The sequence below is a fragment of the Microtus ochrogaster genome, linkage group LG4, assembly GCF_000317375.1.
Source record: "Microtus ochrogaster isolate Prairie Vole_2 linkage group LG4, MicOch1.0, whole genome shotgun sequence".
NCBI lineage: Eukaryota > Metazoa > Chordata > Mammalia > Rodentia > Cricetidae > Microtus > Microtus ochrogaster.
In genome coordinates this window covers 59,680,953-59,703,885 of record NC_022030.1, presented here as the reverse complement: position 1 = coordinate 59,703,885, position 22,933 = coordinate 59,680,953, and the positions used below count along the sequence as shown (strand labels likewise).

At 45.7% G+C, this 22,933-nt stretch overlaps 1 protein-coding gene across 5 annotated transcripts in view; it reads right to left on the bottom strand.

Annotated features, from left to right (window-relative positions):
• The window catches only part of Hdac4 (histone deacetylase 4), a 229,740-nt gene that overhangs the window by 89,858 nt on the left and 116,949 nt on the right, over positions 1-22,933 (bottom strand). For all 5 annotated transcript variants that reach the window (XM_013351744.2, XM_013351743.2, XM_005361679.3 and 2 more), the window contains exon 3: positions 11,620-11,861. In XM_013351744.2, the coding sequence (XP_013207198.2) occupies positions 11,620-11,861 (242 nt within the window). The remainder of the gene's footprint in view (positions 1-11,619; positions 11,862-22,933) is intronic.

Sequence of the window (22,933 nt, the reverse complement as noted above, 5' to 3'; positions counted from 1 at the left end):
CTACCACACTTCTCATGACAGTCATGGACTTGCCCTCTAAAACTGTAAGTCCCCCAATTCGGTGACAGAGAGCACAAAACACTGTGTTCAGAGCAGCCAGGTGGCAAACCTTTTGCAGAGGATGCTACTGCTGTTTGTCTCATAGTATACAAGTGCCTACAGTGGGAACGGGAAATTCTTTTATGGAAAAAAAGAAATATAAAGCTCTTTCATCTATAAATTGCCTTGGTTATGGTGTCTTATTACAGTGATAGAAGAGTGAGATGCATGGCCTAATTTTTTCTAACAAAATCAGCAATGGCAGCCCTACTATTCTAATTAAAACTTAAACCAGTTCGCTTTTAAGCCAATGCTCAGTTTTGAGCCACCATGACACTGAAGGGGACCAATCAGGAAGGAGAGAGAGGAATGCTGGTACTGAGCTTACTTTCTTCTTTTTATTCAGTTCAGGACCCCAGGCTGTGGAACAGAGTTGCCCATATTTAGGGTGTATCTTCCCAATTTTCAATGAGCACAATCTAGAACTCCATCACAGACATGCCCAGATGTTTGTCTCCTAGGTGATTCCAGGTCAAGGGTGTCTGATTAAAAGTAATACCAAGGGGCTGGAGAGATGGCTAAGCAATGAAGAGCTGAGCCTTCCAGAGGACATGTATTCAATTCCCAGCACCCACATGGCAGCTCACAACTGCCTATAACTCTAGTTCCGATGCTTATGACACCCTCACACAGACATATATGCAGGTAAAACACCAAAAAACATAAAATAATCATATATATAGGAAAGTAAGCCAAGTGGTGGTGGTACACCCTTTTACCCAGCACTTGGGAGGCAGAGGCAGGTGGAGCTCTGTGAGGTTGAGGCCAGCTTTGTCTACAAAGCGAATTCCGGGACAGGCTCCAAAGCTACAGAGAAACCCTGTCCCCCCCGAAAAAAAAAAATCAAACAAACAAACAAAAAAATAATCTACACGTGAAACTAAGCATAAGCAAATCATCTTAAGCTCAGAACATCTAGCTCAGCAATAGAGGAAATGGAGACTCAAAATCACCCATAGGCATTAAACATTACTGGGCCTCAAGAGAAATACTGTGATGTGGGATTTCCCTCCGTATGCTGTGATTATCACTAATGAATAAAGAAAACTGGCTTGTCCTGTTGATAGGGCAGAACTTAGGTGGGTGGGGGGGGAGGAACTAAGCTGAATGCTGGGAGAAAGAAAGGTGGAGTCAGAGAAACGCCATGGAGCCTCTGCCAGATTCAGACATGTCAAACTCTGCCGGTAAGCCACTGCCATGTGATGATACACAGATTAATGGAGATGGGTTAAATTAATATGTAAGAGTTAGCCATTAAGAAGCTAGAGCTAATGGGCCAAGCAGTGATTTAATTAATACAGTTTCTGTGTGATTATTAAGCTAGCCGGTGGCCAGGAACCAACAAGCAGCTTCTTCCAAAAATAATGTGTGGTCAGATTTGTATAGCCCTTTAAGCATATTCAATATTTTCAGTAAAAGCTGATCCCTGACCCATTTTGACACTTAGGGACAGACTCCTACACCCAACAGCTGGTCTGTATGGTCTGAAGAATGTTCTACAATTGCTATGCTTGTTGTTTTGAATGAGTGAGTTTAATAACTATATAGCAAGCAAAAGGATAAACAGCAAGTAGCAAATAGAAACAACAGATAGACAGACTGTAAACCACCATCAAACTGGGCACACACAGCATCAGAAAAAACACCAGTGGGGAAAACCCACTTAGGCAGTCAGAGTTCCCAACTAAGGATGTCTATAGTGAAGCAAAGTGTCCCTTCCTCTTGGGTAAGGTTTCCAATAAAAGAATAAACAGTGGCAGATAGACACCATCAAATTCTGCTCACCACATCTAACAGAAACCAACTGGGATACTGGAGCTAGTCAGCTGGAGCTCCTGATTGAGCTTTCTCTCCATGACTAACTTTCCAGTTTCCTGTTCCCTCTGCAGGCACGTGTACATTAGGAGACAAATAACAGTGGCCTACTCTGCAAAAGGTTTACCTCCTGGCTGTTCTCAACATAGTATTTTATGTTCTCAGTCATGGGGGCTGGGGTGGGAATCAACCTTTCACCAGATAAGAGGCACTTTGAGACTAACATGTTTGGGTCTGAAATGAGAAAGGGAAACCCACTTTCAGAGCCAGATTTTAAGTGAGCTCACACAAAACATGACAATTTACCAGTAAAATGTACATTGCATACCCCCTTCACATGTTGGATGTATGGCCCACCTGCCTGATGTGGGATTTCATTCCGTATGCTAAGAATAAGTTTTATAATCATTGGTTATTAAAGAATCTGTTTCCTTTAGCTTTATGGTACGAATACATCTCTTCATAACAGAATGTGGCAATCATGGAATTAGTTATTGCTGTTCATGAAGAGATGTATTCGTACCATAAAGCTAAAGGAAGGTTTAGTGAGTTGGGACTGGTGGGTGGCAGCTTCTGTTTCTTTTCTAACCATGCTTGTCAGTTAAGGTGTTTGTTTCTTGACTAATAAACCCTTTGATACTTTTAGCCAGAAATCAGTCTCATAAAGCTATTTTTGAGTATAGTTTGTGTAAGATAAAACTGTTCAGCTTTGGCTATAAATTTCCAGGCTGAGCTCCCTCTCTAGTGAGATATTTTTCAGTGCTTTTATTTACTATGCACTTAGACTATGCACTTTTTCTGAAATATTTTTGTAACACTTTTTTGTATTTTTGCCATTTGAAAAGGTGTGTCATTGGTCTGTAACTAAGTTGCAGGTTGGAAACTGCTGTCAGCTTTGTGAATCAGAGCAGAAATGTTTTTGTTTCCGCTGTTTTGTCCTTCTGGAGCTGGAGCTGGAGCTGGAATCCCACTGATCTTCTAGCTACCTTTCATTTTCCTCACAGTTCACCAAGAAGAGCAGAAGCTCAGTGAATGCTGTTACTAATCCTGTCTGGAAATGAATCTCATTTCACCAAAATTAATTATGTTTTTCCACTAAAATGATGGTATATGTTGAAGATACATCACTTTGAAGTTGGAAGACCTCACCACTAAAGGCTCCACAGTGGCTGACTCGGCTGAACTCTAGGTTGCCACTCTTTTCTTTGTCCACCCACTGGGTGATGCAGCTTTTTAAAATGTTGGGTGAATGTCTCTGTTTGGGAAAGGTATAAATAAGAAAATAAAAAAAGAATATATATATAATCTGTTTAGGCCAATGGCTTAGGAGAGTAAAGCCAAATGGGAAATCCAAACAGAGATATAGAGAGAAAGTAGGCAGAGTCAGGGAGACACCAAGAAGCTGCCAAAGAAGAAAGACACAAGAACTGGTTAAATATGCCTGAGTCACTGGCTGAACAGTGTCATAATTAATATAGTTTATTTGGGTCTGAGTGGCTGGGAAATGAATGAGTTTCTCTGCCTACACCTGCTTGTTTCCCAGAGTGAATGTATGCACTGATGTTGTCTCCACAGCATGCTCCTGGCCACAGTACCTTCAATTCTCATCCTTTGGATGCCAGCAGTGACAGAGGTTGTCAGTGAACCTAGGACAGTCATGCATCTGATGGCCAGAGTCAGCAAAGAGTAGCCAGAGAAGGGCCACTGCCACCTCTGTTATAAGCCAGAGAGACCCAGTTTGGCTAGATGTCATACTTAACATATTAGCATCATGGACTAGCAGAAGAGAAAGAAAGTTGCCACACTATAGATAGGAGTCAGTAGGGACAGGCCAGCTGGCAAGAGCAATAGCAGTGCAGCCCCTATGGGCATAAGCCCATATGCTCCCCACCACCACTGTGGGATTCAAGCCAAGCTAAGCAAATACATAATCGTTCTTCCCTTTCACTACTGCACACAGACTTTTGCTACAGATGGATTCTGCTCAAGATCGTGAGTGGCTGTGATGGTACAGACTATACCAGCCCCCAAATCAGCCTGTCCTGGAGTACAGCTGGCCTGCCTGTTCCCACGCATTCTGTACTGTGAAAGACCCACTGGTCTACCCAGAGGTAGACTAACAGTCTCCTTGCCACCTACCCTCACGTTACAGAAAAAAGATAACACTGGAGATAAAACCAGGATAAGTCAAGCACACTCTGGAAGAAAGTGAAATCCAAGTCTGTGGCAGAGTGTGAGGAAGAAGAGACGAGATAGCCAGACTGCTGTGCTGAGTCTTGTCTGTCTTGACGGACCTGGACATTTGTTTCCTTAAAGCCACCAAAGCTCAATATGCATGCTGTTCTGTAGCTATACTCAAAGATGCTCAGAGCCTGTAAGGCAGAATCTCATGTGCTTTCCAGAGATAAGCACAGGGCAGGCACCATTATGCTCTTTAGCTGAAACATATAACAGAGCAAAGAAATAAAGTCATCCATGGGTGTGAAGCTGTTGACTGGCAGGGTATATGTTGTTTGTCCAGGGTTTGTAATGGAGCATTTGGGATTAAAATGTCCCAAGGCTCTCAATAAAAAACTATTTCCATCTCCACTCATTGGACCAAGTGGCTCAAATCCAAACGCAATCTCATTATAGTACCCTGGAAACAATGTATCCTTCCAGGCATACCCAGCAGTAAGCAGCACTCCAGTGGATCTGTCTTCGCCATCCCCACCTGAACCCAGACACTCAAGAGTTAAAAGAAAAGCACCTGTGTGGTCCAGCAGTAAGATCTATAAAAGGGAAGAGAGAGCCAGCAGGTGAGCCTGTGCCAGGGATGGAACAGGTGTCCGATGCGCCAGAGCTACAGCATCACTAGGGTACAGGGTATCATGGAGGTGGTCAGGAGGACAGAAATTGCAGAAGCAGCATACAAGATGATACAAGGACAGAGACTGAAAGCAGCACAGCAGCCTGCAGTTTTAGGGTGTGATGTGGTGTGTGTGTGTGTGTGTTTTCTCAGGGAGGCTGTGCACCTCCTAGAGTATAGAGCTCTTCCAAGCATCTCCTTACCCATCAACGGCCTAATTCCAGCTTTTCCTTCAAGTTTTAGTTCAGGGCTGTACTCTCCTGCCCATGGTAGCTTGCCCTTTAGGTGCCAGCAGGCCTAGACCTCATCATCCTAACACTTAGAAGGTGTCAGAGAACCTAGGAAAGCCATACAACTGATGGTCAGAGGACGCAAAGAATGGCTAATGTTAACTGCTTGTGTCCTACCATATCAAGATTTTGTGAGGATTACCAACTTCCACTGTTAGCTGGAAATACACTGGAAGCTCACTCTTGTCTGCAGACATCACAACCCGAGGAGAAAGGAGTTAAAGGACATTTTGTAAACATGAAGCCTGACGCACAGGAGCCTGGAGCTCCTGGCACAAATGAGGCAAAGTCAGGATGGCACCAGAGTGGCCATCAGTGTCCTTGGGCAGCAGGTGAAGTTGGGTCTGTCACAGAGAACCCCAAGCATGGGGCTGATCTGTACCACTCCTTTGGGCATAAGACTGACCAGGTAACCAGGAACATGACTTCCCAGGCAGCAGGCAGAGGCATAGGGTCCTACCCAATCACAATAGCACCACAGGCAACAAGTCCTTGGCTATTTGGAACAACAGGTAGTTTGAAGACTAATCTTTACTGTCAACTTTATAAGATTTAGAAGTAACAACCCTGGGTGCATTATGAGGGTGTTTCCAGAAAGATTTAAAAGATGGAAGGTTTGAATGTGATGGCACCATTCCTAGGGCTGGAGCCCCAGATTAAAAAATAAAAAACGGCGAGCATCAAAATTTGTCTCTTACTGATCCTGACAGATCCAAAATGACAAGTCACCTTGTGCTTCTGCCACCATACCATGCCTCACTGACCACAGACTGAATCCCTTTATCAACTGTGAGGCGGGATTAATCCCTCAAGTTGCTGTTTGTCAGACACCTGTCACAGCAGCAAAGAAAGTGATTATACCTGTAGAAAAGCGGAATGAACAGCACCTTGGTCTGTAGGGCCACAAAACCAAAGTCCCTTTCGGTTGGAGCTGACTACCTGAGTTTGAGTTGTATTCTCTACCTCTTGGATTACAGAGATCTTGGAGACTAGGGCGAGGGAAGGGGCATTCTGATGCTGCTGGTCCTTCAGAGTGGTGGTCTTGGCCGATAGAATACAATAATAGGAGGCAAGTCAACACCCTCCACAGCTGCCAACACCTCAAAACAGGGACTGCTCCACGGTGCCAGGGAGGGTTTTTCATAACCTCACAAAACTATGGAAATTTCAGGTGAATAATAAAAGAAAAAGATTTTTGTTTGCAGGTAACATCAGTAACCCAGAAGACATGAAAAAAAAAGTTACTACCATAAATTCTATCCAGCTATTCAAGATACCATCAAAGAGTGAACTCCAGAGCTCATTTATACACTGGCACTATGCGAGCAGTAAAAATAAAAAATGCAGAAACAGATTTATTCACAATAAAAACAAAAATACAAAATATCCCAGATTAAACATTTATATGCGTTAAGTAAAAAACAAAAAATGATTCACTAGAGTAGAAATCTGAATCAAATAACTTGTTTCTTGAGTACAAATTCAATACTAGGAAACCATTACCTAACAATATTAAGTATTTCCCAGCATAATTGTGGAGACTTCATGAGAATGGTTGTGAAGTTCATCTGGGAAAGAAACAGGTCACACAAGTTGTGGAAATTCTTTGCAGAGGGACAAGGTGTGGGGAGGTGGGCAATCAGACTGAAGTCTGTGGGTACCATTGGATCTGCATGGTGTTAGCATAAAAATATAGCCGTTAGTCTCAAGTCTTTGTGGGTATCGTTGGAGTTGCATGGTACCAGCATAAAGATGTAGCAGTAGTCTAAAGCCAAACGTGGGTACCGTTGGAGCTGCATGGTGCCAGCATAAGAATGTAGTAGTCAGTCTCAAGTCTATGTGGGTACCATTGGAGCTGCATGGTGCCAGCATAAGGACACAGCAGTCAGTCTCAAGTTTATGTGGGTATCGTTGGAACTGCACAGTGCCAGCATAAGAATATAGCAAGCTAGATACAGGCGCAGACATATAAATATGCACATGAGAGGGAACAGAGGTGGTATTTTAAATTTCTTCAGAAAGAACATTTGATTCACAATATGACAAGTGGGTAACTACTTTGTATCAAGTGAGAATGAACAGTGGAAGCTGGAAAAATGCCCCTTATTCATTAAGAGCACTCCTACACTGATAGTTAAAAGACCAGCAATGCAACTGAAAACAACACAGAAAATAATAGAAGAAATGCAGACAGCCACAAGGCACACAGAGATGGCTGACTACGCCAGCAGTCATGGGTGTGCAATGTGCCAGCTAATTTTCTACTAAGTTTACACAGGTTAGAGTCACCTATGAGGGGGGAACCTACTTGAGAAAATGCTTCCATAACACTGGGCTGTAGGCAAGCCTGTAGTGTATTTTCTTAATGAGTGATTGATATGGGTGAGGCCATCCCTGGGCTGGTAGTCCTGGGTTCTATAAGAAAGCAGGCTGAGCAGGCCACAGGGAGCAAGCCAGTAAGCAGCACTCCTCCATGACCTCCACATCAGCTCTTGCCTTCAGGTTCCTGTCCTAAGTTCCTGTTCTGATACACTATCAATGATAGACTACAGATGTGAAAACATAAGCCAAATAAACCTTTTCCTCCCCAACTTGTTTTTGTTCATGGTGTTTAAATCACAGTAATAGTAACCCAAACTAAGATATGCAGGAAATGTGGGAGAAGATAGAGAGGTCAATGAAGTAAGGACAGATGGTCCAGGAGTGTCCCCGGTCTTGTCCTTCAGGCTCTAAGAGGAGTGGTCACTGCCTCTTGCTTTGGACACCTGGCTAACATGCTGTAGTACCAGCCCCACAGCAAGTTCTTATGCACAAGAGTCTTATATCACGGCAGTGTGGAAGCTTTTCTCTTATATCACGGCAGTGTGGAAGCTTTTCTCTGCTCCACAGCAATGTGGAAGCTCTCTAATCTTTCAGTGGCTTCTCTCCCAGCCTCTCAGGATGCATCTATGTCTATCCTAGGCTGCACACCCTGGCATTTTCTGAGTAAGTTGTCTTGGAAAGTCAGTTTCTGTGTCACTCATTTTAGACTGGTCATCAGCCCCCAAGGTTGGGAGACTGGATCTACATAGGAAACTCAATATCAGGAAAGGGAGAAACTATGAATGCCAGAAAAACCAACAGCTGCACAGCGCATGTATGACAGTCACAGTAATTAAATATTTAATTCTTTAGACAGAAGGACAGATGAGGCACACCAGGCTTAGAAGAAGCAGCCCATACATGTACACTCAGGATGCAGTCAGTGCATGAGCAATCATCCCTCAAAGGAGAGAATTTCTGTACCAAGTTTTGATGGAGGATAAGGCTAGCCATGTGTCTCAGGTCAGTTCTGGGGCCTGAAGTCTCTGTAGAGCAGCAGAGAGGCAGGACACACTGTTACCTGCTAAACCTATACTACTTTTGAAGTAGAGACACTAAGAACATTTTTTTTTTAAATTTATTTGGTAAATACTTCTAAATACTAAAAATAATGCTGAAACCCACACGGTGACTATTCTAGGCCACTGTCTTGATCTTACATTGTTCCTGGGTCTGAACAACCTTTACAGGGGCAATTTCCAGCTAATGATATATAACACTACCCCTCCATTCAGCCTGCACCTGCCCTCCCTCCTTAGGCTGGAGAGAAATTAATGTTACAAGGAAATGAGCAGAAGAACAAGGCTTACAGCAGGGATAGTGATTCTGAGAACTACAACCCCTGGAAAGACATTGTTTACCCCAAATTAACAACTGAAGTTTTACTTTAAAAACTACTCTTGTTCCAATTATAAATTCCATTCAAATTCACTGATGATTTAATGACACTAATTAGATTGTGTGTTCAAGAAATCTGTCTGACAAACACCACTGCCAAGTGTCGTTAACAATATGATGGCATGAAGAGAGTTTAAACCATCAAAACAAAAGACTGCTAATGCAATGACACAATTATATACTCTAAAGGCTTTTATGGTTTCAATTTTAATGAAGAATTAAAGCACACAAAAAATGTAACCTTAAATTTCTATGATTCTCAAGCCTTGTCTCAAAGGCTAGCATAGGTTTCTAGGCCTACAACATCTCTCCTGTGGTCTAGAACTTTGTGGTAGAAAGAAATGGTTCCAGGGACTCATCTGAGCTGACACTAAGCACCTGGATGCTAAGCAAAGACACCCTCCCTGGCTGATGGGACCCTAACTTAAGGTCCTTGTTTATACTTCTTGCTACTGCTCTAAAAACTCACACAGGCAGGGAGATTTACTTCTGAGACTCTTATTGTTTGAACCATGGGAACATCTAATCAATTGACAGAACAAGAACACAAAGCTACTCTTCCCTACACCTGACAGAGCCTCCCACTGCACATCTAGCCCTGTCTTCCTGTCACACTGCTGGCAAGGACCCTGTGAGGCTATGGCTCTTGTAGAGAATAAGACAAGCAGCCTGGTGAGATGGCATTCAGTCACCTCCACACCAGGGTCACTGGGTGCCATTACTTGGAATGACTTCTTCTGTTTTCGAGCTGGCACATGGCCCCTGCCTGAGGCCAGCCTCAAACATCCAACCTCAAAACCTCTTGTTTTCTAGTCCTGGAAAACAGGGCCCCATGGGAAGCGGGCCTGGTCATCCACAGCAGAGCACTGAGCAACTGTCAGCAAGGCTTTTATTTCCTAGACCTGATGTTGGCCTCTCCTAGGAGGCGGGAAAGGATTGGGGGTGTGACGAGCCTGTGCTGGTGGGAGATCTTAACCAGCCCACCCCAAACCCAAGAGAACAGAGCAGTAGCAGTAGCAGCAGCAGTAATAGCCCCAGGACAATTAACATAGCAAACATCAAAATACCAAAGACCCTGGCCTCCTTGCAGACAGCTCTCAGAGCTCTGGGTGAGGTTTCCTAGATCCTCTGCCCAACCAGGACAATGTTCTCAGCACACACACTCCTGAAAGGCACCTAGAGTTGTTACTGGGCCTGTGCACCATGGTAAGCAGGGGTCTGTAATTTGTTATCTGAACCAGGAAATAGTCCTGTGCAGGCTCCTCAGCAATCCACATCATGGCCTACAGAGGACCCTCCCATGGTTTATGAGACTGCTCTGGTGATGGCAGCACTGCAGAGGTGGTTAATACAATCCAAGCTCAGGGGTCTTAGATGCAGGGGCTCCATCTTGGTCCTACTGGGTGAGCAAGGTGGTTCTGGGAAAGCACTGCTAGAAGTGAGTAACCACCATACATCCTCCATTCCAAGCCCAGCTAGGCCTCAGATGACACTACCCTGACCAACACAGTGCATCACATGAGATTCAGGGCAGGACCCAGTGGCTGCTCTTGAGTTCCTCACCAGCAAAAAAACACTGTGGCAGAAACCGTGATGTGTTGGGTAATTTTGATACACAGCTGTGGGCAACTTGTACAACTGGTATGGGAGGCTTTTGCTTTAATGTGACTATTGCAAAATGTAGTTTCTACTGGACTGATGGAGGAAGGTCATTAGCTAATAAAGAAACTGCCTTGGCCCATTTGATAGGCCTGCCTTTAGGTGGGTGGAGTAAACAGAACAAATGCTGGGAAGAAGAGGAAGTGAGCTCAGACTCAATAGATCTCCTCTCTGGGGCAGATGCAATGAAGCTCTGACCCAGGATGAACGTAGGCTAGAATCTTCCCAGTAAGCGCACCTTGGGGTGCTACACACATAAATAGAAACGGGAAATGAAGATGTAAGAATCAGCCATGAATACAATTTGTGTGTTGTTATTTTGGGGCATAAGCTAGCTAGGTGGCAGGAATGCAGCCTGCAGCTCCCTGTACACTGGACAGTGTGGCTCAGCATGGTTTTCAGTAGAGACATTCCTGGCCTTACAGCCTTACCCTATAACATCTGCACGTATGTTTCTTTCCAACTTATTTAATTTTAAATTCTGGGATCAGATTAAGCAACTGTATAGAGTAGGCATCATAAAGGTCTTTGTTAACAGTTTCTTTTGCGGGCGGTGAAGGAGTCAGTTATGAAAGGTCAGTGGGAAAATCTGAGAAAAACCACAATGAACCCTGAGTCCTCTGAGGTGTCTGTCACTTTTTGGCCTGTTTTCCCCCTGGCCATTTTCCTACCTGGGCATGCATTTTTAGAAGACAACTTCTACACTGTGTGTCCTCTGCAGAAGCCGTAAGGCCTAGGACATTTGCAGCAACCTTATGGTGAGGGTCACCTGGATCCTGGGCCTTGACACTCTGTGAGTACGACTGGGTCTTGGGGACAGAAGGAATCACATACCACACAGAGGATATATCTAGTTCTCGGGTCTTAGCATTCCATGGATGATGCCAATCCTGGGGACAGAGGAGCAAGTGTCACCCAGAAAGTATCTGGTCCATAGGTCTAAGTACTAGATGGGTGAGGTCCATTCTGGGTACAGAAAGAGCAGCTGTCACCTATCTACACCTCAGCACTAGATGAAATCACACCAATCATGGGGAAGAAGAAGCAGGGGTCACCCAGAGGATAGCTGGTCCACATGTCTCAGCACTCCAGTAAACATACCCTGGGCAGAAGGACAGGTATGACACAGAGCCCAAGGATGCTTCTCACCTTGATGTGCTCATGCAGCTGGGCCTCATGCTGTCGGGACAGTTGCTCATGCTGCCGCTGGAACTCGGCAATGAGAATCTGCCTCTGGATCTGCTGCTTCTGTTTCAGTGCTAGAAGCTCCTGCTGTAGCTGCTGCTCCCGCAGTGCAGGTTCCAAGGGCAGCGAAAACTGGTGGTCCAGGCGCAGGTCCATGGGTACTGCTGCAGGGGTCACTTGCAGAGGCAGCGCTGTAGCCACGTCCACTATGGAGAGAGCACAACAAAGAAGAGAATGGGTCACTGAGGCAGCAAGGCGAGCCTTGGGGTCTGGGTCCCTTCTTCCCTGTAAAGCCTAGATGTCAACTATCAAGGGGTGTTGGTGGCCCAAAGGGCACCTGATATTCTTTGGCCAATGGTCTGACAGGCTCAAAGTACAAGGCTCAAGGATTCTGGGCTCTGTCATCAAGCACAAAGATCTCAGGGCAGTGGCAGATCTAGCTAGGACACATACTTGCACAGAATTATTACTCTCTACCCTTTGCCAAAGGGGGAGGCCCCACTCTCAAAGGACCCCATTGCAGATCCAAAGGCTCATCTGATGTCATATTGAAAAGTCAATAAAGGGAAACTAGAGCAAAATGCTCCGCTTAGCCATGCAAGGAGCCAAGTGCCAGTACTTGGATGGGCAAACCGCCTGTACTTTGCTTCTGCCCCTTCTCCTAATGAAGCCACTGCAGAGCTATGTATGAGACTCAAGAACAGTGTGTGCCATAGAAGTGGTCCAGATAGACACTCAAGCAGAGAGTCTGTTGCCATGGAAAATGAGAACCCTCTTGAAAAACATGTTTACCCAACCGACTGCAGCCAATAAAGTGTGCTCCTGGCGGGCAGCATGAGCGTTCATCAGGGTGGCTTCTGCACTCACACTGAGCCCATGTTCTGCCAAGGAGAGGCCACTGTGATTCTGATTTAAAGCAGAAGCTGAGTCAGTATCAGTATTTACTCACAAAATTAATTCCAAATTAAAGCAAGAGAACAATGTGGAGGAAAGGTAAGCTTTAAGTTACCAACACAAGGTCAGAGAGATGGCTAAGTGTGTGAGTAAAGGAACCTGATAACTTGAGTTCAATCCCCAGCATCCACACAATGGAAGTAGGGAACTAACTCTTGAACGCTATCCTCTAACTTTTACAAGTGTGCCACAGCATGCATGACCTACCTACCCCCCAAAATGCACATATGCAAACACACAAAATTTTTAAACATAATTAACGATAAAAGAATAAATTACCAACTTGTTGAGCAGCCCCTCTCCTGTCAGAGGCTGTTATGAACACTGTGTTATGCACAGGCTCCTTGGAACTAGAACGTTCTAAACACAGTGAAGTGCTACTACAGTACCTGTCAACAGGCAGCTCTGCAGATGTTCGCTCGGTTAAGGCAAAAAAGCCCTGTAGACCCTACCTCCCGACTGCCCTATGTGCAGTGCTTCCTCTGCCCACACACAAGTACTGAGTCTAAGGAAAGGAGGCAAGAGCACTGCCTTCTGGAAGGGACTCAGTTTAGAGTTCAAGTGCAGCACTGGTGGCAGGTGCCTGACATCCAGCTCCTGGCCCTTATGCACTTGGCCTTGCCTGCAATTCTTTCTAATCGTGGCTATCCTATACCCTTTCTTCTTGCTAAATTCTTAGGGTTTTCTACTCACAAATTCAGGGGGGTCTTGGACCAAGACCTGCCTGAAGCCCTCTTCCTGGGTAAGCCATGTTTGACAATCTTGGGCCCACAGACTTGAGTAAGAACGTGCTTGTTTCTTTTGGTCCCTGGCATTCCTGTAGCCACTCCCACACAGCAACTCCCAAAGCTGGCCTCAGAGGATCCCTGGTCCCAGGATTCTTCCTTGTCCTTCTAGAGTAAAGATGGGAAGAGATCTAACAGTCGCCAGAACCCTGGTGTTCTGCCTCAAGATACAGCTCCCCTGGAGGAGAGTCCAGGAGACCAAGGAGGAGGTGGAGGTATAGCCATAATGAAACTCCTTTGGGTTCCCCAATGAAGTGGCCATCTTCCCATCCTCGGCCCCTGCACCAACCTGGCTTGTGATCTGGCCCTGTGGTCTCCACTAAATCCTCCAAGACAGACTGACAGAGGGGTAGGAGCAGACAGAACCCAAGAAATACCCAGGCCTTGGGCCAGCAGCCTGCTGAGCCACGAGAACACCCAGCAACCATAAAGCAACTGGAGATCCTCGTGTCCAACAAAACCCTGCTGTGGCCCATGAGCTAACCTCTCCTACCAAGCTCAGTGAAGCTCAGCCAAGACTTCGGCTCCTCATCATCAGTGAGACAAGGTTTTGGCTACTTACAGGGACGTTTGCACTTTCTGTATCTTGGCTCGAGCTAGGTACACTAGAAGCTTTTTAGTTGATGTATGCTTGCTCCATGGACAGGGCTCTCTCTCTCACAGGAACAAGGACTGGCTTACTCGTCTTTCCGTTTTGTCTTTTTTTTTCTATCTCTTTTATTACAAAATAAAACAAGATGGAAAAATACAAACAATGAAGGTGTTATAAAACAATATTATTTCTATGTTTACCCAGTTTCCCTTTTAAGGATAATATACTCTAGAGGGTAAGGAATTAAAGGGGATGCCTTCCTGAAGGAGTCTCAGGGTGAGCTTCTTCATCAGGGGCTGGCTGTGCTGTCCGACTGAATAGCAGGTAACAGCAGGTACTTCTTGATGGGGTTTTACCTATCCCTTATTTTGAACTCACAAACATGATCCTTTAACCTATCAATTTTATGGTTAAATGAGACTGCCTCAAGCTACCCCTGACTGCCTGGCATAAGTCACATCATCTTTCTTAGTTATAGACACATATGGTCCTTGATGGGCTTAGTCTACAGCCACTTTATTTTAGAATGTGAGTCAACTAGGGGTGAAAACTAGCCTACAATCACTCACTCACTCACTCACTCACTCACTCACTCACTCACTCACTCACTCATATATTCTTAGTGTCTAGTTAAGCAGTGTTAGTTTAGCTTAAATAAAAATCCATGAAAAATTAATGAAACCATGACATTGTCTCACAGTTTGAAAACTATCTTTTCCTGTGTGTTACCTCACTTGGCTCTGGGGAAGAGGGCAGGTGTGACTCCTGCTATAATTTTACTAACATGATCTAAGATTTATATATTAACAGACTGTATCAAAGATGTTGGGCACAAGAGCATGCTATCTGCCCATTTCTAATTTTCATAGAGAGGTACCATTAGGAATACCTAACATTTCTTTAGAAAAACAAATACAAACCCTTTAAAAGGATTGCTTTGGTTTACTTCAAGAACATGACAGGCCAATCATTTCTACTAATGTATCTATACAGTGGTAACAAGGATGGTGGGACTAGAGAGATGACTTGGAGCTTAAATGCACTTGCTGCCCTTCTAAAGGGCCAGATTTCAGTTTCCAGCACTCATGCTAAGTGGCTCACAACTGCCTATAATAACTCCACCTCCAAGGGCTCTAACACCTTCCTCTGGCCTCTGTAGGGCACAATTGGTACAGAACTGAATGCTTAGGGACTAGCAGGGCAGGGTGTGCAGAGGGCAGCTGGGGATGGGATGAACAGCTCCAGGCAGTGGCAAGACCAGGCTGCTCAACTGCTCCTTATCAGTCACAGGGCAGAATGATAACCAGCTGGGGCGATTTCTATAGTAGTACTTTGGCACTGAGGCTAGCCTTAGAGCCTGTTACAAGGAAAGCACATTCACACTTGGTCCAAAGGATACTAATGTGAGTGCGGTAACAACTGAAGCTCTTTCTTCAGCCAGAGGCCAACTATACAGCACTGATATTCTTCCCATGGCAACATAACTAGTGTAGCTCCTGACCTGCGGGTCAAGGCTGGTCAGCACCCCACCAAGGAATGTAAAAGGGTCACTGGGTTCTCTGAACAACAGTCAATATGTGTAACTGAATGTGGGCAGGGTATACTCTGAAGAATGGGGGAGGACATACTCCAAAAAGGTGCTTGCCATGCACTGAATACAGCTTTGTCATAACAAACTAAAGCTGAGGACAAAGTGGAGCAGATCGTATTGCTTGTTTTGAATTTTGTTGCTTCTTCACTCAATATGCTCAGTTTACTGATGTTTTAGTTCCTAAGGCACTAAATTTAAAGCTGTGTTTGAAACTGTAACCTTGGGTATTTAAGGTGCCCTAAATTTGTAAGCCAGACTGAAAGATGGATGAAATGTTAGCATATCCACCACACAGGATGAACAAGTTAAGACTGCTGGACCCTCTCTTTACTCAAGAGTCACCCATGCTTACTGCCCCAAATGTATCTGAACTTCCTGTACAGGTACCATCCATCCCAAAGGTCAATTTTTGCCCAAATCTTCTTTTGTATTCCTTTATACATGAAATGCATGATGGCCATTCCCTGTTCCCTAACTTTCAGCAGCCCAACAACTGAAGAGGAAGCAAGGGCAGGACTAGTTCCAACTCCTCCTGTCCTGGGCTCTGTGCAGGCTACAGATCTCTGGGGGGTAACTACACTGGGGGGTTGAAGAGAAAGGGGTATTACTTCCACAGTTCAAGCAACATGAAGTAAGAAAGACCCATGTAAGAGGCCACTGAGCCCACTCCTCAAGTCCACAGTGGGCCTGGGCTCAACTGTTCTACATGAAGAGCAGAGGGAGTGGTGCTGGGAGCCAACACTGTCTTCAGTGAAGTCTGCCAGTGAGCTGCAAGAAGCATCACCAAATGTTGGGAAGGGACAGAAACACTGCCTTGGCCTGTGTCCCAAAGTGCCAATTAGAACTTCACTCTTGGCTACAGAAATTGAAAGGAAGCAGAAGATTAAAGGTCCTTTGTTACCTGCAACTCACATCCCATAGCTAGCTACTGTTGTTGCCTCCTCTCAAGTAAGGTCACTTTGGCAGACACAAAATGAGGCCTGGAATCCACACAACAAGCAAGGAGACTAGGCCAAGGGCTCTTGAGAACATGGCCTACCCACCCCCACAGCCATCATCAGGAGGCCAAGAGGCGTGGCTGTAGCCTAGCTCAAGTGCCAGTTGCAGAGACCGAGGCCATGGTCCCCATTCATTCATGAGAGCACGGCCCTGGCAGTTGCGTCAAGAATGATTTGTGCTATTTCTGTATCAAAACCACTGGAAATGCCACGAGTTCCCAACAGAGGCTGCTGGGCTTTTGACCCAGGACTCCACAAGAAGAAAACGAAATCCTCTCTTCTTAAAGAACACAGAATCAAAACAAAACCGCCTGTATTCTCAGGAATATTCTATGGAGGGCTGAAAACTCCTCCATAGGCTGTGCTTTGAAAAAGCTTATCAATACAATTGGACCTATGACGTCAGTGAGGACACAAAGACCACATTCAGTGCTCTAAGGAGAAAGACAGGTCTGCTGGGAGCAAGCCCTCCTACAGGAAAAGCCTCCTGCTCTCCCTCCCAGTCCTGCTTTCCATTACGTGGGTCACTCCTCTCTCACTGACACCACTTCACACCATCACACAGACACAGAAAGAAAGCAGCTCTGTTCAGGAAACACATGAGAGCCAAGGGTCACCTCAGTAAAGAATAACTCATTCAGCTCCAGGGAAAAATAATAGATATTTCAACTATGGAACCATGGCTTCCTCTCACTGACATTTGCCTATATGGGGGTGGGGAGAGTTACTCTAACTCTTGCTGGCTTATGACCCTTCCCTGGAATGTTCATCTTCAAGTGTTTGGGGGCAACTTCAAAAGCACACAAAACAAGGCCAGAGAAATGGCTTAGAGGGTGGATGTGAAGAGCTGAGTTCCAGCCTCTGACCACATGGTAGAAGGAAAACCAATGAGTACAATGGACATGCATACACAAAATAAAGAACTGCTTTTTCAGAGTATACAAATCAGAGAGAACCATGCAATGGACCCCTCTACAGGGTCCTTCACATACCTTCTCCACATCTATCCATACTTCTTCCTTCACACCATTTTAACCGTACACATCTGGAAGATTCTTATAGAACAGTAAGATACTGTCAGCATATCCCAATAAATTAGTAAGAATTCCATGTTATCAGTATCAGAAAGTCACCCCACTCTTTAGGGTCTTATGCTCTATTTGAATCAGGACCTTGTTAGATCAAGCACTGCCAGAAAACTATATCTCCCAAAGCCACTGTAATCTACCAGCATATGTGAAGGAACATGTTTACATGAGCGCCAGTGTGTATGCACATGCACACACATGCACGCACACACACAAATACATACACACACACCCCAGCTGGAGATGCTGGCTACCTGCCCTGTACTTCTACTGATGACGCTTGCCTAGATCAATGAACTCCGGCCCTGGCTTTCTGTCAACTGTATGTTCTTAGGGCCTTGCAGATTTGGCTGTGATTTTCCAGCAAGAGCTGGGGTGCCTGGTGACAGGCGACTGAGACAGCCCAGGTGGGTGTTAGCAGCTAACCATGACTGCTGCCAATAGCACTCTTCTGGTTCTTCAGTTGCTTCTTCATGTGTTTGTTGGGGTCTTTCTATAAAAGCACTCTGTCACTGACAAAGGGTTTTATAAGACAGGCAGGACAAGCGTTCCCCCCCCCCTTTTTTTTGGTCTAAGTTTTAAAAATGATGAGTGGTCTTGCAGTGTGGGTGGTATATTTTACAATGTCCTATGTCGTAATGACCTGTGTCCCTCTTAGCTGCATATCTCAAAGATACTCCAACAGTCCTGTCCTCAGTCACAGGGAGTCTTGGGGTTGGCCCAAGTTCTGAACCACAAAGGTTTCAGAATAGCTCTATTCTGATGGGACATGATGGCCTGTTCTTAAACATTTCCTAGCCTTGATGTGTGTCACATGTTTAGCAACCAGACTGGCTACTGGGGTGAGTGCTATTATGGGGTGGGACTTAGGAAATATTATGTTCTTACTGTCATTCCTGCACATTTCTAAAGTGAATGAAACTGCACGTGTGTTCCATCCTCCCTTGGAACTTCAGAGCACACAACTTATTAAAACTATCACTCACAAAGACTGAAAAGCCCTATCTAGACTCCACTCAAAATTCTGATTTATCTGCAATATCCTTTCGTCCAAAGATGTCTGAAATGGAATTCCGATCATTTAATGTGCATGTGAGCATGAGGTGCAGATGTACGGAGGAGGTAGGGTGGAAATGTCGAAAGCACTTTCCAAGGCAAACATCTAAGAATGTTTTATAGGGAGCAGGCACAACACGGTGGCATTCCCTGAGGCTCACAGACAGGGAGGTCTTCTGTAACAACTTTCTTTGCCTCACTGCAACGCTTATATGTAATGCTAAGAAACCCTGTTAACAATTCACCAGAATAGAAATAATGCTTGAAAAGGAAAACAGCAATGATGCAAACAGAGGAAGCTTTGTGTTCTTTTCTTTTCAGCTGAAACCAAAATGTAAAGAAAGGTATTTGTGGGTGCATATATGGGAAGGTTTCTATTTGGCACTGGGCAGGAAAGACACATACTAAACACAGCTTATGTTAAATGTAATCTCTGAGCCGAGTCTTCCATGAACAGTTCCAGAAGCCAGTAACAGGCAGCACACTTTTCTAGGCACTGATTCACCTCACATTTCTGTCTTCTGGAATGGAAAGTAAGAAACACTGCTCCAGCTAGAAACAGGCAGCCCCCTTTTCTTCCTGTTATCATGGTCCATACCATGCCTTGTCTGTATGCTGGTCTACTGGAAACTATATGCATGTGTATATTGACTTATTCATGTGCATAAGGATTCCACAGAAGTCAGTGCAACTGTGTCCTATCAGGCACGAGGGAAATGTAAGACACGTTGCTTAGATAAATTGCTCATGGACCACAAACCCAGAAAAGGCCCCGCCCATCAGGAATCCTAAGGAATATGCACAGGCCAATGACAGCTAGGACTCACAGCTTAGCCAGGGCAGCAATTCTTAGGGTGGGCAGAGGCAGGAACCAAGCCAAGGCCCAAGCTCCATCATCCCACTGCTGCCAGTTAGCCTCTGGGGCCCCCACTGCACTGACAGAATCTGGGATCCCCACAGCTTGAGAGTCCACGTTCTGGAACCAATATTCCACTATCACAACCTCCCTTTCAGCAGAAATGTATGATAAAACACCAGCTGAGTCCCTCACTAAATGACCTGCAGGAGGGCTTGCCTGGCCACGGGCACCTCCTTTTAGCTAAGACTTGGGTTCTATTCATAACCAGAGGCTGATTCTCAACTACTGCTGGGATAGATCGCCTGCAGCTTGAGGACCACAGATGCATTCTCTTTCCTGAACAGCTCCTGTGCTCAGGAGTAGCCACCTACTTACCCAACCCTAGGAAAAACAGGAACAGCAGGAAAGTCCTGCCCAACCCTACTGTAGACTGGAGGTGGAAAAGAGAATCCTTGAAATGTTATTTTCACTATCGAAACAAAAGGCTACATTAACACCAGGTGTATCTCCCTCTGCGGTCTCCTTCTCCCCAGCCAGTGCTTACCTCATTCACTTGCACCACTTTCCTAAATAAAGGACATGTTTTTCCAGGCAGAAAAAGGCCCAAGTGAACCACAAACAAAGGGCAGTGTCATCACACTGAGCCAAAAGAGCTGTTGGCAAACAAGGTGATCCTCTGTGGGTTTGTGCCTTTCGTATTCAGTGGGGTGATCCTCCATGGCCTCCTGCAGACAGCCATAGAACACAAGGCCAGAGAGTGGCAACACCCACATCTGGGAGCTGACTCACAGGGTCTAGAGGCAGGAGACCTGCTCTTCAAGATCTCCAGTATGGAACTAAGATAAAAGAAGACACGCAGGCATAGAGATGGCAAGGCAGTGGCAGGCCATGGACCCTGGAGCCAGGTTTGAGCTCAAATCTAAGCCCATGTTTCTGAGAACTACACTCTGTCCTATGTCAATCAGTAATAAAGGACACCCCTTCAACCCAAAGGAACACTGATCTTCTGTAAGAAGTGCTGGGCATGGAGCTGGCACTGGTGTGCAGTCTGGCTCCACACCTGTACCAGGACATACTCTGGGAAAGGCACCATCTAGTCTGTAGCAACCAAGAAAGGCAGCAGAGGGCCGCTTAGTGAAACTGTACAGCTGGGCCTCAGTATTCTTGATACTTGCTAGCTAGAAAGTGGGTCAAGAAAACACTTCTCTGCATAGAAGTGAGCAAGATGGCAGCCAGGATATCTGGGAGAGTCTGGGAAGGGCAGAGGGTTATATTGAACTGTTTCTGGTTACATGAATTCATGAAAGAAAAGCTTACTAACAAAAACAGGGGCAGGGCGAGCCCACACAGCCTGTAGGACAGCCAGCTGCCATTCAGCTAGATTTAGTCGTACTCATGTAGGTAAGAGAGCTGGAACAGCTAACACATCTAAAGTGCCCAGCTCGGGCAGCTAGCTCTCCAGGTAGCACGGTGAGCTGTCTGAGGGAAAGCCAAGACAACATCTGAGGCCCAGAAAGCATCAGAGACAGCGGAATGTCCTGTGGGCAGCCCTCTTGAGAGAGAGGACATGGAAACAGAAGGATCTGGAAAAAATTCCCCATCTCCTTTTTAATAATCCATTTTAGGTTGACAAAAGGGCCGGGAATTAACAGATAAAGACTGAAACCTTCCATTCACATACCATCCAGAAGCCAGGTAGTCTGACTGGCACACACAATGAGCACGCTTGAGTGTCTTTTCTACTTACCAACAGTATGTGTTCTTTGGCCTTAATGCTGCTCTTAAACTGGAGCAGCCTGCAGTTTGCCAACAAAAGGGGTTGAACAGCCAAGGACTGCTTTCTTTAATAGGTATGGTGGTGGCTACTGAAACCCAGGCATAAAAAGGGGAAGGAAAAGAAAAGATGGCAGTGATGTTCTGGACTCCTAGAGGCAGTTCAAATCTCAGGAAACCCAAGACAGGTGGAGAATGAGTCCCTCAAAGATGGAACTCATCAACTACGTGTCATGTCACCTCTGTCTCAGAACCACACCAAACCCGTGGATGTAACAACCCTACCCTTAACCACCTCAGACAGCTGGCCTTAAGGCAGGTTCCTTTGACTACACATGATATGTACTGAGCACACAGTGATAGGTGGCCAAGAGCCAAGGGGGTATAGAAGCCAAGTTCCTCACCAGCCTACCTCATGTAAGCAGAATTTGGGCGCTCCAGTTTTGTCAGGCACCAGCGACACTAAAGAAGTGAAGAAGGCTTTCCTTGCCCTAAGTCTACAGTCCCTGGTTAGGTGTCTGAGGTCAGAGAGACTGATGCAGTCAGTCCAACACTCCCACCCCTGCTGGGAAACAGAATGCTCTCTGTAGTAGAGGAGAATGAGAGGAAGAGAAGCAAAATCCAGGCTACCTTCACATCCTTGGCTGAGCCATAGTCTAGAAGCACATAGCTTCTGTGAGGCTGGGACTTGCTGAGGCCACACAAAGGAAACCAGCTTCGTGCAACAGTCTGCAGCCTCTGGCCAATATACAGTGTTCTCGAGTTCAAGCAGAGAGTCCCACACCCCAGTCACAGTACAGTGGGAACTCAGCCTGAATCTCAAGAAAACAGGAAACTGAATGCATCAAGTTCCACTGGAAAGGTGCCAGTCTGTGGAAGGTTCTAGAACAAAGTGAAGACCTTGGGCAAACAGCTGGAGTAAGAGGCAGTGACCAGAGGGTTCTTGGCATCTGCCAACCAAAGAAATCTGCCAACATTGCTGCCCTTAGAATGCCTGTTTTGGGAAGAACAATGTGGTGATTCACTTGTATGCTTACAAAGGGGCTGAGGACTGCCCAGGACCAGGCCAGTCCCTCCATGAGGGAGCTGTCTTTTCTTTCAACAGCTAGAAACAATGACATGCTGATGGAGGGAGCTGTCTTTTCTTTCAACAGCTAGAAACAATGACATGCTGAGTACCTGCCCATGCCTTCTGGGACAGACTCACCCAAGTTTTCTCTGAAGCCCCAATGGAAAGCCTGTGTGCTCTGAGGAAGTCCTGGCATGCCTTCCTCTAACCTCAGAAGCCCAAAGCTTCTTGGGAGTTTCAGTGTCCCATAGCACACCCAAGACTCCACAGTCTAGGGACTTGGTGAGGCTCTCCTTTCTCATCCACCCACTCATTTCCCTGTACACTCAGTCTTTCCGCCTGGCCATCCCACATGGCAGGAAGAGGCATGCCAACATATGTCTCAGTCCTGGAATTCAGGTTCCAGAGTCAGAGCTTGGATCTGCCAGAGCTCTTGAGGGACAAGATTTAAGAAGAAGAAAAGAAGAAAAGGAGAAGGAGGACGAGGAGGAGGAGGAGGAGGAGGAGGAGGAG